At 44.4% G+C, this 16,266-nt stretch overlaps 1 protein-coding gene across 3 annotated transcripts; it reads right to left on the bottom strand.

The window, feature by feature from the left end:
* Positions 1–157: 157 nt before the first annotated feature.
* On the bottom strand, positions 158–16,103 carry DCLRE1C (DNA cross-link repair 1C). 3 transcript variants are annotated; one of them, XM_042792348.1, is made up of 14 exons: positions 15,982–16,103; positions 15,812–15,863; positions 12,829–12,913; positions 9,824–9,883; positions 8,458–8,513; positions 7,707–7,808; positions 7,357–7,429; positions 7,051–7,191; positions 6,403–6,504; positions 5,929–6,065; positions 5,711–5,765; positions 4,212–4,300; positions 3,246–3,346; positions 158–2,440 (listed from the first exon to the last, which is right to left on the bottom strand). In XM_042792348.1, exons 1-14 carry the CDS (start codon positions 16,088–16,090, stop codon positions 1,449–1,451), a joined length of 2,154 nt encoding a protein of 717 aa, XP_042648282.1. In that variant the 5' UTR covers positions 16,091–16,103; the 3' UTR covers positions 158–1,448. The 3 variants fall into 3 exon arrangements, with proteins under 3 accessions (XP_042648282.1, XP_042648283.1, XP_042648284.1); XM_042792349.1 differs by having other exon boundaries at positions 158–2,416; XM_042792350.1 differs by lacking the exon at positions 7,051–7,191.
* Positions 16,104–16,266: the final 163 nt, after the last annotated feature.

The following is a 16,266-nucleotide window of genomic DNA, read 5'->3' as shown; positions in this document are numbered from 1 at the left end:
TCATGTGCTTCCTATTCAATTTATGGCTGATAAGAACCGGTATAAATTTACCCTGTCGATTTGTCTAAAGCAGATTGGGCTCCTGGATATTTAAGCACACTGTAAACAGAGCCCTGACTTTCCATGTATAGTAAAGGAAACAAGCCAACAGAAGAAATTCTGCTCTGTATGACTTTATTCACAGAGGTAGTTAGCAGTTTCTCTCACTCAAGCTTGCTAAAAAGAAAGAATTTGGTAGACCACATTTGGAAATTCTATTAACAAATCCCAGGAACAGTGGGCAAAGGTGACAGTGAAGTAATACATTGACTTGAATATCCTCAATAGATAATAAGCAATTTTTGTTCTTTTTTACCCCCCTCCCCTCCTGCCTCTGTTCCAAATAGCAGAATGCTGACTGGTTTAACGTTCGCCTGTCGCTAAAGATGGCAGAAAGACTGAAGACACACGTGGAGGGGAAGGCTGTCATAATAAACATCTGGGTAATTCTTTGGGATGTAAGACCACATGGCTGGGAAACCCCATGGATTTTTAGATGACTTCTGCTGTTTAGGCATTTTTGTAGGCACTGCAGTTTAACAGAAAAGTGACTTGCATTTCCATTTTAGAAGCTAAGACTGTTGGCAGAGTTATGATGGCACATGTGCAGAGAGAATCGATTGTCTTGATTTAAAAAAGAAATCTAAACACGTCAAAATCCAGTGAAGCCAGCAGAATGTTGCAGAGGTGGAATTTGGTAATGTAAGAGAAGAGCCTGTCTGTGAGAACAGGTTCGCTTCTGTTGCTGTGAGTTGGCTCCCGGAGCAGGCTACGGCTGGTGGCTTCGGAACCACATGCCGCAGGATTTTAAGTTGGTCTGAAAACCAATGCAGAACAAACCAAAACACCAAGTTGTTTGCAATGACTTAAATTTAAACATAGACAGTGGTGTACAGTACCTCATTCAGGAGTTCAAATCAGATGACAACACTTGCTCAGTGTGAAGACAGACTGCTCGAAAAGAACAATTAAAAAAAAAAAAAAAAACTACACACACCACCTCTCAGTAATTTTGATGATTTTTTAAAAACAACAATGCGGTATTTTGTTAAAACCTGAGATCATGTATATACATCAAACTCTTAGAGCTTATGATAAAAAGCAACACTAAATTTCATTTAGTGTTCTACCCTTAGTTTTGTCTGGTCCATTTTTTGTCTACTTGCAGTCCTGGAGAAGTGAACCTCAGGAGAAGGGTAGAAGGCTTTTACAGTCCCTCCTACGAATCCTTCCTTTTCAGCATTTCATGGAAGGAACAATAAAGTTACAGAGGCTGCAAATTCCTAGTTCTGACATTAGGATATTTCTGAAAAAATTGCATGAATTAGCATAGCTACAGATAGGAATCGGCACTAAAAAGTAATTCAGGGTTTAATAAAAAAATTTCAGTATTTGTTATCATGATGTAATCAGCTATAGCTGTCTTCAGGAGACTTTTTCTCATTGAGTATGCTTTCACCTGCTGCTAGCTTCTTATATAAATGGTGCAGTTTATCTGGCTGAGGCGCTTCAGCATCAGGAGTCAAGGGAATTTCAAAGTCGGAGGAGCTCTGGGAGTTCCTCCTCAGCTCTAGATCAGGAGTCCTGGAGCTGTCGCTTATTTCCACCAGCACGTCTTGAACACGAGCAGTGCCAGCTTCTGCATCTGCCTCACGGTCTTTGCTTTTCAAGTCACAGGCACCATCGGAGGCGCAAGATCTGTTCTGACCCAGTGGCATCTGCCTGCTGCTGTCAGGCTGACTGGCTTTGGCCGGCTCCTGCCAGGCAGGAACAACAGTTCTGCTCCCACCTTTGCTGAAGCAGCTCAAGTCCAAGGCGTTTCTCTCCTGAGAGGTAATGAGTACTGTGTCCATTTGGCTATCCCAGCCCTGGCTCCCCTGCTCCGATATGTGTGTTGACTGAGAAGAATTTTGGGAGGAGATGTGTGTGGAGTCACTTACTCCATCTGAATCACTGAAGAGTGACTGGGACCCACCAGCATCTGCTGAAGATGGGAAGTTGTCCTCATTTTCAGAGCTCTCTTCTAGTCCATGACACCTAAAAAATGCATCCCAGCGAGGGACATCGGCATTAGACTCCTGTTGGTCACTAGTTACTCTGTTGAAATTTGATGTGGAAGTGGCATCTGGCTCATGGGAAAGAACTTGAACTGTACTTTTTTCCGATTCTTCTTCGTCATCTTCATCACCGTCATCATTTGATTCCTCACAGTCCATGAAGTCTATGTTGAGGGAGACGTAAGTTGTGGTCCATTTGTAACTTTCTGTAACGTTAATTACATTGATGTTTCCTTCAGCATTTTCAGATTGTCCTGTGCTGGAGCGCCTGCTCTCTCCTTTCTGCTGTTTTGGAATTTTAGGCCTTGCAGAAGTTAATTCTGAATCAAAAAGATCATCTTCATCTGTCAAGAAAAGAACAGGGGGGGAAAAAAAAAAAAAAACACACACACACAAAAAACAAACCACTAAGAAAAGTGCACATCTCTGCTAAAATCTTGGTGAGATCAAATTTTTAATACAAATTCATTTAGTATAAGGAGAGGAAAAAGTTCTTTAACCCCAAAGGAGACTTAGCAGGACATGACTGACAGCATTGGCCTTGCCTTGTCTAGCACAGCGCTTACAGGGCAAGCTGCTAGTTGCCATCCTCCATTAAGCTACAGACCAGACGTGGCCCTGGTAGACACGTTTATTCAGGCCTCGGAGGTGTTGCCAGGACTGCCTCACCCCTGCATACTTAGCACTTCAGAAATAGCCAAAGAATTGCAGAAGGCCCAAAGTTGTCTTCCAGGAGGCATTCCAGAGGCTATGGACAGCAGCCATAAGTTAAAAAAGCTAGCAGGTGCTAAAAAAGCCAGCAGTGAGGGATAATGAAGAGGAGCAAATCCACTCATACACCGCTCTGTCCTCCACAACACAGGGGGTGACACAGGTAAAATTAGAAGAAGCTTTACTAGGGACAGTCTAGGACTGTGGGATGGAACTCTTAAAGGGCTGTTGAACATCAGATGCATTTTAAGACTGCAAACAAGCGCTCTTGTGCACAATTAGTGCGCTCTCACCCTCCTAAAACCTAAGTTAATTTAATTTACACTTCTCTCAAACTGTTGCTCTGAACACAGACTATGGTGAATACCGTGGCTTCTGGTACCCCTGCTTAGTCTCAGACTTTCATTGAAGGCACAGCAGCACCAGCAGAACCTTTACCTGTATCAGATAAGTCTCTCTTGTGGACTCTTTTCAGGGTTCCTAAGGGCTTGTACCTGGGTTCCACATTTCTCCTGTACGACCTGCATAATGGCTTTAATCTGAGGTGAATGAGAAGAGCATTACTATTTAGAACTCAGCAGATACTTTCAGGAGCAAAATTAATTTTTTTAACTTGATCCAAGGACACTGCTTCATGCCTTTCACAGGCACTGCAGCACAAGTGTTAAAGCAAGGGCAGCAATAGCTAGAGAAAAGTTCTGAATTCTCTGGTGACCTTAGGCAGCTTGAAGGCAGAAGTCTGTCATTTCTCTATATTAACCTTAAAACATGTATGCTATTTGAATAGTACCTTTTAGTCCCTTGCTTAGAGAAGACAAGATGACCGGGTTCAAAATCTGACTGCAGTTTTATTCAATAAAGTATCTCCTTGCTTATTAAGGAGGAAAAGAAGAAGGAACAAAGAAACATGTCCTCATCTTATTCAGACCGAGAGACACCACTGCTCCACTCTGTAAGAGCGCTTTCCAAGCTGCCAACATCCATAGCAGCACAAGAGAACAAGCCTCTGATGCTGCACAGAGGGGAGGAGTTCAAGCCCCCAGAGAAACCGTCTTTAAAAGGAACTTCTGAAAAGTAGCAATGACAAACAGAAATAGGTCACAGAATAAAAAGTGAGATGAATGTGTATTCAGATTCCACCCAAGTAGTGTTTAACAGCAGAAAAGCCTCTATACATAGATATAAGTAGTGTGTGGAATACAAACTCTAACTTAGCACAACATACAAGTGTTCTTCAGAAAGCCAAAGTTTGCAGGACTAACGACAGAAAAAAAAGGACGTCTGAATTATCAGACAAGTAAAGAAAAAGGCAGGGGCCTGCTTAAGAGGCTGGAATTCAGGAGAGGAGTCGTCCTTACAGGCAAAGATTAGATGGCCTCCATTCAGCAGCCACTTCGCACTTACATTTCCACAACTTTGTCTTCTGTCCCACCCACTGGCAGTACATTGGGATACACATTCACAGGACGGATATAGCTCAGGAAATCCTTTATCTAAATTGAAGAAAAGAAGAAGCAATTTAACAAGTTACATCAATCTGTTTCACTGAATGTCAGCACTGATCAAACAACTGGCACAAGTATTACCAGTTGTCTCACGGAAAGACCAATATGACCCATGAGACAAAGTGGGTGGCTGCATGACAAGAAAATGGGTCCGAAAGGATGCTGAGAACTCAGGCTCACCCAACCACCTCACAGCAATTATCAACTACTAGGAAGACCATCACTATCTCAAAGAACAGGCTAGACAGACCTGTTCCTAGGGAATGTCATCCAGCCCTTCACTGTCCTTACAGCTGTAGATCTTTTCAGACCTGCATTTGTCTTATTGGACGTCAAGTCCCTAGTTGTGCAGATCAGGTATTCCCTTCCTCAAAGACTTTTCCTAAAGTCTCCCTTCAGTCCACTATATAAAAGCCCATTATGACAAAACACGTCACTTTTCCCAAGCCTTACTCTGTTGTCTTCTAGATGCTCTCCAGACAGTAAATTTCTTGAAATCTTGTGTCCAGTTTGAGGTACTCCACCCCACCTGAGGCTTTATCAGTGCTTTATCACTGAAAACACTTGCAAATTTGCAGATTACACTCCTATCTATACAGACCAGTAAGACCCATCTATTTTTGCATGTGGAGGTACGAGTCTGTTACAATACACTACCCCCCATATTCTGCCAGCAAAGCTGCCACATTGTGTGTACTACACTGGTACCTCCATTTAAAATTCTGCATGACAGAACAAATTCAAACTTATCCAGGGTCTTAAAAACAGGACTGTCTTCCTAGAGCTCTGAATAATCTCCATTTTCTATATGCAAGGCTTTGTGACTGGTTAATTGTTAGCACTGATCCCGTTTCAGTTCAGTTTCTTAGGAGAGAGAAGTATTTTAAGAACTGGATCAAGTCATATTAAATGAAAGTGTGTGATTCTGGAGGGGATGCTGCCATGACCATTTTCCTTTTAGTCTTTAACACGGAAAGAGGAGTAACAGTGGCAGCAACCATGGGAGAAAATTCTGTTTAAATGTGTGGGCAGGGAAAAGAAGGCAAACCCACACAAAACTGAGTCACAGCAGATGAAGTACTGAAAAGCAAAATTCCAAGCTTTAAGCACTGCAGTTACACAATAATCTAAAATAGAAAAGCAGTTAAAACAACTGTAGCAGTGACCTATACTTTGAGAACAAAAATTAGGCTTGTAATCCTGCCCTACCTTAACATGCTCTTCTGCAGCTGTATTACATCAAACTTCTCTGTCTTCAGCATCCAGAACTTCCTATCCCCTCATGTCTTATTATAAAGAAGTTTTTTATTGTGACAAGTCATGTCATCCACTCCAAAATAATCAAAACGCCTTCATTTTTTTAAATCAATGTATATTCAGAAGTACAAGTATACAAACCTCACTGTATGAAGAGTGGAAAGAGAAACAAGCTCTGTAGGTACTCTCTCCAGTCCTAGAAAAAAGAGGAGGCACAGAAATTAGTAACTGCTTTTCATCCTCAGTCAACAGACAAGCATAACCTACTCCTAAAAAGTCCATTTTAAGATTCAGTTATACAAGTGTCAGGCAAGACACGCACTCAAAACAACAGGTTCCTGCATGACCCAAATGCTCACCTCACTATTACATTGGTTTTCTTGATCCTTTCCCCAAACCACATAGTGGAGGGTTTGATGCTGATTACGTGCAAGGGAGTTCCATTTTGGCAAGTTATCCCACAGGGCAGTCTGTTCCCTCGAAAGCACTCATCTTCCTGTCAAACGCAATATGAAGTGCAATCTGAGCTTCTTTTGATATACTTAAATGGATAAAACCTGACTGATCTAATATGCTGCTTGTCCTACTTCATGTAAAAATACAATTTTCAAGTTTCAAATAAAATTAAAGTACTTGTAGCATCAGCTAATATATTTTTTCTCTTTTTTACCTTTTTTAAAAAACTTCAACCCACTAACTGAAGTTCTCAATCTTCTCTACCTTAAGCCAGTATTTGGCCCAAATCTTCATTAGAACAACTTGACCAAAACATTACCACCTATAACCAGTCCTTCACATAAAAGTTAGCACAGGCTTTGCAAAATGATACACACCTGAGGATGCCTGCAGGCGTGAATCTGAGTGCGTCGATCTGTAGTAACATGGTAGAGGATTTCGGGCATGTTTCTGAACATATCAAGTTTGTTCACGTGCACCTAGGGAAAGACAGAGTTTACTCTTAATTAGCTCAATGCGCTTGCCAGACTGCAGCTGGAGCAACTATACGGATGTGGTTCTGCTCACAACAAATGCTGGTAGGCATTTAAACAATTCCTACCCACTAGTAATGTCCAAGCAGAGAAGTGTTGGCCAAAAGTAACCTGGATGTCTAGAACAAGCAGAACATACCCCCTATGCTGAAGAGGGAGGAATATTCATCAAAGAAAGTCAGAATCTATCTGCTAACTATTAATGTCATATGTAAATAAGAAGGCTTTTATCATTCACAAGATAAAAGGGAGAGAGCTAAACACTGAGCTTGGAAACTGGGGATTAACTTCTCCCCAGAGATCCCAGATGTTCAAGGCTGTAATCAACTAGTTAACTCATTTTGAGCACAACTGTAGCTTTTTAAGTGAAGTTATTGAAAGCAGGTACATCTTTCACATACAGCAGTCCTCTGAACAGGCAGTTCCAGCTCTGTGACTGGCCGCAACCATTACAGAGGATCTGATCTAAAGCAAGCATTATAGAAACGTTACCTTGATTCCAAGTTCCTCACTGAGGTTTATGAATAAATATTCATATCCGTAAGCAGCTTTACAATTCAGCCACACAACATGATAGCGAGTCAGTGAGGTCCAGCTTCGCACTAACTCTAAGATCCCTTTTAAACATTCTTCCTGAAAAGTTTAGAAAATGTTATGAATTATCTTTGAAGATATTTCTGAAGTGCTGTGATTTGATAATGCAAAATGGCATTGCCTTGCAAGAGTTACCTAACAAAGGGGTGGTTAATTAGTTAGTAGCTTTAAGGACCTTTCCTCTTACAGCTTATTTATACTTACCCGGCTTGGTATATGATAAAATTTGGGATCACAAAAAGTAGTGTCCAAATACACACTCTGGATGTCTTTTACTCTGAAAGAGAGAAATGTGGTATCAGACTGAGCACTGCATCACAGTACTAAGATATACCACTTCCTCTCTCTTCAAAAGGAGGCAATTCTTCCTCTTTATCACAAAAAGAAAGTCAAAAAGGGCTTGTAACTGCAGTATTTCCTGACTGCAAATATATTTAATCCACAATAAAAAAAATGAGGAAAAAAAAAAAAGAAACAACATTATTTTTGAATCATCCATCCCTGTGTGCTCTTTTATTCTTTCTAAATCCCATGATGAACAGCTGAAGTCTCACCTGGTTCCTGAATGCAAAAGCTCCATTCTGGCTGCTTCTCCTTTTGCAAGCCTGAAATCCCCTGTATACAGCACAGTGCCGTTTTCACCTTCAAACAAAAACCTACGAACAGAAACACTTTGGTCAAACTGAACAATACAAAGCATTAAATGCCAGGTGTCAATCTGCTACCTTGCTTAAGGCAGTCTACGTGACTAATGTATGATGTAACAGAAATACTGGGCTCAATTTGGTCCTAGAGTAATTTCAGATAAACCCAATAATTCAGACTCAGTATGTCTGGAAAATAACCTGTGCCTAGGCTGGTGAGAGTTGAAGACAAAAGCCTCACAGATTCTGTGAGGGTAGCACAGCCATCTGTTGCAGCCAAAGGAATCTATTAGGGATCTGTTCCAAGAAGCTGGGCACCTTCTTTTTAATGTCATACTTCAGAAATGGAGGATTTATTTTTAATCACGATTTTGTATGTCATTTTTAAGTACAGCTGAAACCAAGAAAGCTGGTATTCATAGGCATGGGGAAAAGTAATCTGCCCCACCAAGGTAAACACTTCTGTCTGGACAGATACCAGACAGTATAGTGATTTTCCAACCTTGACCAAAGCTGGTGGGCCCTGCCACAACAGTAGTATCTCCAAGTAAGAAATTTCAATTGACTAGCTTTTTCTAGTTAGAAAAAAATCCAGCACTTAGTGAGAACTCTACCGGACAAATTTCTCAGCAGAGACATTTAGAGCATTGAAAGGACGTACATGACTGATCCAGGACAGTGGCCAGCTGGTAGAAGTGTCACCTCTATATCTTCTTTCTGGAAGAGATGAGTTAGCATTATTTTCACACTGTAGTGAGTACTACCAGTACTTTCACTGACACAGTAAAAGCAACACATTACTCCCCCCAGCCTCTTGCACCATTTATCATTGCTTCTGAATGAAGAGAGAGTCTCTTCATATTCCAATAAGCCCTGAAGACCAATGACTATCCTGTCATGCCAAAAGAGATGACTGAATAGTGTATCCTGCTCATAAAAGAAAGACAGTCAGAAGACAATCCTCCTTCCTTGATTCCTGGTGAACAAGCACAGAATGGTTTGTATTGGAAGGGACCTTTAAACCTCATCTCATTCCAGCCCCCCAGCCCCAGGGACCTTCCCCCAGCCCAGGGAGCTCCCAGCCCCGTCCAACCTGGCCTTGAACCCTTCCAGGGAGGGGGCAGCCACAGCTGCTCTGGGCACCCTGGGCCAGTGTCTCACCACCCTCACTGCAAGAAATTTCTTCCTTATATTTGGCCTGAATCTGCCCTCTTTTTGTTTAAGATTGTTATCCCTTGTCCTGTCACTAAAAATGTTTCTGTTAAATGTTCTGAAAAATGGTTCTGCTAAAATGTTTTTCCCCATCATTCTTATAAGCCCCCTTTATATATTGAAAGGTGACAATAAGGTCTCCCTGGAGCCTTCTCTTTTCCAGGCTGAATAACCTTGACTCTCTCAGCCTGTCCTCACAGGACAGGTGTTCCAGACCCTTATTATCTTTGTGGCCTCCTCTGGACCTCCTCCAAGAGGTCCATGTCCTTCTTACACTGGGGGCCTCAGAGCTGGACACAGCACTGCAGGTGGGGTCTCACAAGGACGGAGCAGAAGGGGAGAATCCCCTGCCTCGACCTGCTGACCATACTTCTTGTGACACAGCCCAGGATGCTGTTGGCTTTCTGGGCTTCAAGTGCACATTGGTGGCTCACGTCCAGCTTTTTATCCACCAGCATCATGGAAATACCCTGGGATCCACTTTGCCTGGAGATGGTCTACGAGACCTTTAAGTCCTGCACTTAAAGCTTGTTAAAATAAGCCAGGAAATACAAAGTAAAAAAATCAGAAAAGCAGTAAGTTGGAGCTCACCAATACCCTGGAAAGACATTACCAAAAATATGCTATGATAATAAGAACAAAGCAGAGAAGAATTCATGTGGCTGCACGTGTTGGAGAGAAGGGGAACATACATTTTAAAAACAGCTTGTCCACTTGGGATGTTACAGGTAAGATCTGTTTCCCAAGCTCATTTAAACACTATTACTGCCCATTACAAATACATTAATTTTATTTTTTTTTTTTTAATAACTTACCTCACCAGATGTTTCATCTACTAAAGAAATCTGAGTTGGAGTTTCAACTTCCAATGCAACCTATAACAAAATGAATAAATGCATTATAGGATTTACTGAACATTCTGTCTCACGCTTATGGCTAAGTATTCATTACGTAGACATATTTAGCACCCGCTGCGGCTAATGCTAAGCCTGTAAAATTAAGCTCATTTTTCCCACAGTAAGTCATGAATTTTCATTTCCAGTGGAAAAAAGTTTTCTAAAAGTTGTCTAAAAATGAAATGGAAATACCTCAATCAAAGTGTGCATGCCTAAAAAAAGTTAGAACATGTTGGACTTCAAACAGCAGCTCTGGTTTCTCTGGCTGCATCATATGCCTGGTTTCTGGATGACTGCAAAGCCTAAGTCATCCCAGTCCCAGAGCACACCAGTGGATCTTGCTAGCTCAGATCTCTGTGCTGCAGTACGTCTCCTCACTGTTGCCTATTACAAGAAGCAGAGACCATAAATCACATGCAGCACATATTTCTACATTTGTGTAGAGGTGATTAATCTACAGACCGCAATTAATCCCCTGTTCTGCCATATCCTCTAAGAGCCCTGCAATGTACATGCTCTGCATCCACCTGCACAGTTAACACTGCTATGCAGGCTCCTCTCCCATCCTCCTGGGTTTTTGTGGGGTTTTTTTTGTGTTTTTTTTTCTTTTGTTTCAGACAATATTTGTATATAATTCTCCTGCCCAAAAAAGCCAAAGTAACAGGAAAGTCTCCTGTCATCAGCCTCCTTATATATCTCCAGCTTCTCAGCTGAGTGGTCTCCTCAGCACCTTGGGTTTCACTGCACTGGATAGATTCACAAGACACCACAATGCAAATTTCTAGGCAGCTCCACAAGATCCATTCAGCTGGTACTCACACAAACGTGGTATCATTTGGCTTCTCCACCAGAAACCACAACAGCAGTCAAAGTCAGAGCTTGCTCCAAAACACAGATATCTGTGTCAAAAAGTATTTTACACTAAAAATACAAGCCACTAGAAAGAGCTAATTTTTTAAACATCAATACTAATTTTATCATCTGCAATTTCTGAAACTGAATAAACTCAAGATGATCTAAATTCTGTATGCTCAATATTTCTCAGTAATTATCAAATTTCCTACTGCAGTTAAACAATTGTCAAGTTTTATATCTAAACTGCCTGAGGAATTATCCACTGACAGCCACTGTTTAGCTTCATAAGCCTAAATGACAGTATCTCCAGAGTTCTCTCCTCAGTAGTTTAAATGTTAAAGCCAGCATCAGATCCAAAGAGCCTCTTGTGCTGTACATACAAACAAAGGACTGGAAATCATGATCATATAAAGCCAGTTAACTTCTCCCTCAGCTTCACAATTAAACTAGGACCTTGAACAGAAAAGTCCCCTACTTCTCTTTTTTCTCTTACCCAGAACTACTTCCTAGGTCCCACTCATGAGTTTCTTTGGATATGGAGCTTAAGATCCACACAAAATATTTAAGGAACCTCTGAGCCATAACTCCCCCAAGAAAACAAGTTTCAGCTTGCCTGAAGTCCTTCTTGACTTTCCACTTGACTAGAAAACTCTCCAGTCCTTGCTTGGGGTATACAGTAAAATCCTTACACTATGTGATGATGTATGTACATACAGTAAGATGTTGTAAGGAACTGAAGAAATTAATGCCTCAAACTTTTGTTGACACAGAAAGCCTCAAGGACGAGCTGTGGCCTTAGTGATTAGTCTAAGGAACGCTGCCCAGGGAAGCGCGGAGCGTATCAAAGGGTGCGTGTCTTCACTCCCTTGTGCTTGTATTGCCAAATTCCTTAGATAAGCCCCAAAGTGGGAGGAGAGACAGACTGAGTGAAAGCAGATGTTAGGTTAATGCTTACACTTTAATTTATGACTATATCCTTGAAGAAGGGCTAAAAAGACTGATAAGCTAAAGGCTAGACAATTTCCCAAGGAGCAAAACCAGAGGAAGAAGTAAAGGTGGTAGGGGGGGAGCACGACCACCGGCTGAACTGGACAAGGGGGTTGGTGCACCCCATTCCTCCTGGATACATCTGTAGAACCCATGCTCCCCACTTTCCTCTTCTCTCATAGAAATGAGTTCCCAGAATACCCGTCTCTCTTTGTCTAGTATGCCAATCAGCTGATAAAGATGAACTTAAAAGGTGGCAGAAAACTGCTGCATGTGCACCCACCACCCAGGATTTCTGGACCTGAGACACCACCCCTGGTTCCAGCATTGACCGGACTCTTCTTTCCTTTTCTTTCTTACAGATTTATCAATAAGAGACCACATTGCTTACTATCATTTTCCAAGTTTAAGTTGTTTCTACCACAAGTAAAATATTTTAACTGGTTGTTTTGTGTCATTTCACCTTAATTTAACCTGAGGGGGGATCACAGAACCTTTATGGCTCCCTGGGCTCTCAGGTCATAACAGATGTGAAAAAAAAACATGTTCAATTTCAAAGTCCACATCTGCAAAGGGAATGAAATAACTACAAGTCACACTAGTACATGACCACTGATCACTTGAAGTTTGGCTCCAATGAGTGGAAATCAAGTAAAGTAATTAAGTTCTGCAGTGATTTTACATCACTAAAACATTTTCATGTTAGATAGTCCATTTTCCAAAAAGCTAAAGGAAAATAATGTAACTAAAAGATCATATATACTCCAAGCAAAACAAGACTTTAAATGAATCAAGAGAAAAATTAATTAAGGACAGGAGCAAAGAGACATGAGCAAGGTAAGGGAATGAAGGTGCGATACAAATGACCAACGTACAGATGGAGGACATTTAAAGCTGAAGATGAGAGAAAAGGATACATTTTATGGAGGGAAAAATAAGATCAAAAAACAATAAACCAGTTCCACAATGCCCTGAAAGACTGTACCAACATCAACACTGAGACATCTCTGAGGAGGGGGACCTTCCTTTTTCCTAGAATCACTGCTTGGAAAGTGTTGATTTAAAAATAAACAAAAACTTACAACGTGATTCTCCCAAAACTTGTATTTCCAGTTAGTCAACAGCAATTCCTTAGTTACTGGAGAACAGTATAATTTAACTTTCAAGCTGCAAGGAGACAAAAAACACAGACAGGGGTTTTTTAAAGTAGAGGCAGGGAACAATCTAACAATGCATCAACACCTGGCATCCAGTACATGGAAACATGCACTCAGGCCCCTCTCCCATCTGAAGAGACCTGCAGACCAGTAAACCTGCAGGAGCTGTTTTGCCCCAACTTGAAGCAGGATGAAGATGAGTTACTCCACCCTGCTGAGGAGGCTTTTCTTTAACACAGCAAATCCAAAGACTTATTTATGTAAGCCCATGCCTGCATGGGTTTGTGCAGACACAGATAAACTGTATGGTACATGGTCGTGTGTACGTGTACCTTTGTTTGTTTCTATATCCACCAAGATCTGTTTCAGACATGCACGCTTTCCCTGGAACAGGCATTTGGGACAGTTAGCATTCAGCAGAACACAGAATACTTCCTATAAAGCTCTAGCTTTTGCACAGTACACAAAGAGACATGAAGAGCAAAGAAAGATTCTCTGCTTGCATTTGAGGAGATGCAACATCTAATAAATTAAACAGTACCTAGGAACTGGTTCACAATCTCTCTGGGACCATTTTCATGGTGAAAAAGGTGTCCCTTGCCCCTTCGTTACGCACTTCCAAGAGTCTGTTTCCACCTTCTCTAACCCTACTTACAGTGATAGATGGTTGTCTTCTACTCTTAAGGCTGAATACAACCAGCTCCCAGCCTCTCCTCACACATCACGTGCTCCAGACCCAGACCACTTTGGTGGTCCTGCTCCCAAACACCAATGTTGGGTTTTGTCCAGGGGAGCTCAGGACTGGACTCGGTACTTGTCCTGGGTTTGAGTGAGTGGTGGAGTTTTTTGGTGGCAGGGGAGGGGGCTATAGGGGCGGCCTCCTGAGAGAAGCTTCTCGAAGCTCCCCCAGCTCCAAGTCAGCTCCACCTCTGCTCAAAAACTGAGCCAATCGGCTGCGCCTCTGCGATAACGTATTTAAGAAGGGACGTGGTGACGGGCAGTCGGACTTGTGAGGAGGAGTCGCTGCAGCTGCGTGAACACCAAGGTCAGTGGAGGAACAGAAGAAGGAGTGGGGAGGTGTGCCGGAGCAGAGACCCCCCTGTATCCTGTGGTGAGACGGCAGGGAGGCCTCCGCCCGCCACCCATGAAGATCTACGGTGGAGCAGACACTGATTTATGGCCTGTGTTTTTCACGTGGATGATCAAGGTGCTGTGTCCGAAGAAGGCTGAGGTCTTGTGGGAAAAGGTAGCCCCGCTGCTGTAATTCAGCACTGGGAGGATTGCAGCATGCAGGGGTGTCCCACACCGGAGCAGCTCGGGAAGGGCTGCAGCCGTGGGACGGACTCCAGTTGGAGAAAGTTGGTGACCTATGACAGAGCAGTGTGGGGAACGCTGCGGCCCGTGGGAGGAACTCATGTCGGAGAAAGTTTGTGGAGGACTGTCTCCTGTGAGAGGGGGACCATGACGGAGCAGGGGGAACAAGTTCCAGAAGCTCCCCCCACCGAAGATGGAAGAAGCGGCAGCACTGACTGCACCCCCCATTCCCTGCCCCTGTGGGGAGAAGGTAGAGATATCGGGAGCAGAGCTGATCCCGGGAAGAAGGGAGGGGTGGGGGGAAGGTGTTCTCAAGATGTGGCAATGCTTCTCACTGTCCTACTCTGCTACATGTTGTTAGTGTCTGTAATAAATCTATGTTCTTTTTTTCTTCCCCTAATGAGTCTGCCTTTTGCTCGTGACCATAAAGGGTGATATTTTCCCCATCCCAGTACTATCTCAAACCCCAAGCCTGGCTCTCTGTCCCTTCTTATTGCCAGAAGAGAAGGGAGAGAGAATGGCTGTGTGGTGGCTGGGTGCCAACCAGGCTCAAACCACAACAGTACTCCAGACAAAATCTCACAAGTCCTGACCAGAGGGGAGTAACTGTCTCCCTCAAACTGCTGGCTACCTGCTTGCTCCTACAACTCAGAGCACAGCTGGCCTCCTTCACAGCACAGGCACAGTACTGTCTCCACACACCAACACACTCCCAGGGAATAACAGCAGCGAAGATCCTCATGAAGTTCAACAAGGCCAAGTGCACCTGCGTCAGGGCAATCCTCAATACCAATACAGGCTGGGGAATGAAGGTATTGAGAGCAGCCCTCTGGAGAAGGACTTGGGGGTACTGGCGGGTGAAAAGCTGGACGTGAGCTGGCAATGTTCACTTGCAGCCCAGAAAACCAACCGTGTCCTGGGCTGCAGCCAGAGCAGGGTGGGCAGCAGGGCCAGGGAGGGGATTCTGCCCCTCTGCTCTCGTGAGACCCCACCTGCAGTGCTGGGGCCAGCTCGGGGGTCCCCAGTGTAAGAAAGACATGGACCTGCTTGAGCGGATCCAGAGGAGGCCACAAAGATCAGGGGACTAGAGCACCTCCCCTATGAGGGCAGGCTGAGAGAGTTGGGGGGGTTCATCCCAGAGAAGAGAAGGCTCCGGGGAGACCTTAGAGTGGCCTGCCAGTGCTTAAACAGGGCTTATAAGAATGATGGAGACTTTTTATCGGGGTCTGTAGGGACAGGACAACGGGCATCCATTTTAGACTGAAAGAGGGTAGGTTTAGATTGGATATAGGGAAGAAATTCATCCCCGTGAGGGTGGTGAGACCCCGGCCCAGGGTGCCCAGAGCAGCTGTGGCTGCCCCCTCCCTGGAAGGGGTCACGGCCAGGTTGGACGGGGCTGGGAGCCCCCTGGGCTGGGGGAAGGGGGCCCTGCCCGGGGCAGGGGGGCTGGAATTAGGTGATCTTCAAAGGTCCCTTCCAACCCAATCCATTCTGACTCTGTGGCCCCACGGCCCGCCCCAGTTTCCTTGCCCTCCGTGGCTCACGTTTCGCTCTGAGCCAGCCGCCCCCTCCCCAGCCCCCCCGCAGCCCGTACCTGCCCTCCAGCCTCCTCTTCATAGCGGGCGCCCGCAGCCCCTTCATGTGATCTGGGGAGAGAGGGCGCGGCCGTGACTGGCGGGGGACACACGGACACGGGCGGGAACACATGGACACGGACACACACGACACGCAGAGGCAGTTGCCATGGGGACGGGCGGAGCTCACCCTTGTGGCAGTGCGAGAGGAAGTAGGCGCGCGCGCGCAGGTTGTCGTGATCGAAGCGGTCGATGGAGACGGCGGGGTACTCGCGCACGCGACCCCCAAACCGGCTCATGGCGACGGGCGGGGCGGGGCGCCGCTGCCGCTTCCGCTATCGTCACCGTCACTCCCCGGCCCTCAGCCAATCGCCAGGCGGGCCCCGCCTCCCGCCAGCCTATCAGACGCGCGGCGCAGGAGAGGCGGGAACGGCTGCTTAGGGAGGCGGCGGGAGGCGGTTGCCTAGCAACGCGG

This window comes from Tyto alba, unplaced genomic scaffold (assembly GCF_018691265.1).
Source record: "Tyto alba isolate M040663 unplaced genomic scaffold, T.alba_DEE_v4.0 Super-Scaffold_2, whole genome shotgun sequence".
Taxonomy (NCBI): Eukaryota; Metazoa; Chordata; class Aves; order Strigiformes; family Tytonidae; genus Tyto; species Tyto alba.
The sequence above is the reverse complement of the archived record's forward strand: the minus strand, read 5'-3'. Positions and strand labels throughout refer to the sequence as shown.

Coding starts and splice junctions, on each gene's coding strand:
- DCLRE1C (XM_042792348.1), bottom strand. CDS start 16,090: ATGAGCCGGTTTGGGGGTCGCGTGCGCGAGTACCCCGCCGTCTCCATC. Junction 7,809..8,457: donor CACTGTCCTGGATCAGTCAT/GTACGTCCTTTC, acceptor TTCTGTTCGTAG/GTTTTTGTTTGAAGGTGAAA. Junction 7,430..7,706: donor CTTTTGCATTCAGGAACCAG/GTGAGACTTCAG, acceptor TCTCTCTTTCAG/AGTAAAAGACATCCAGAGTG.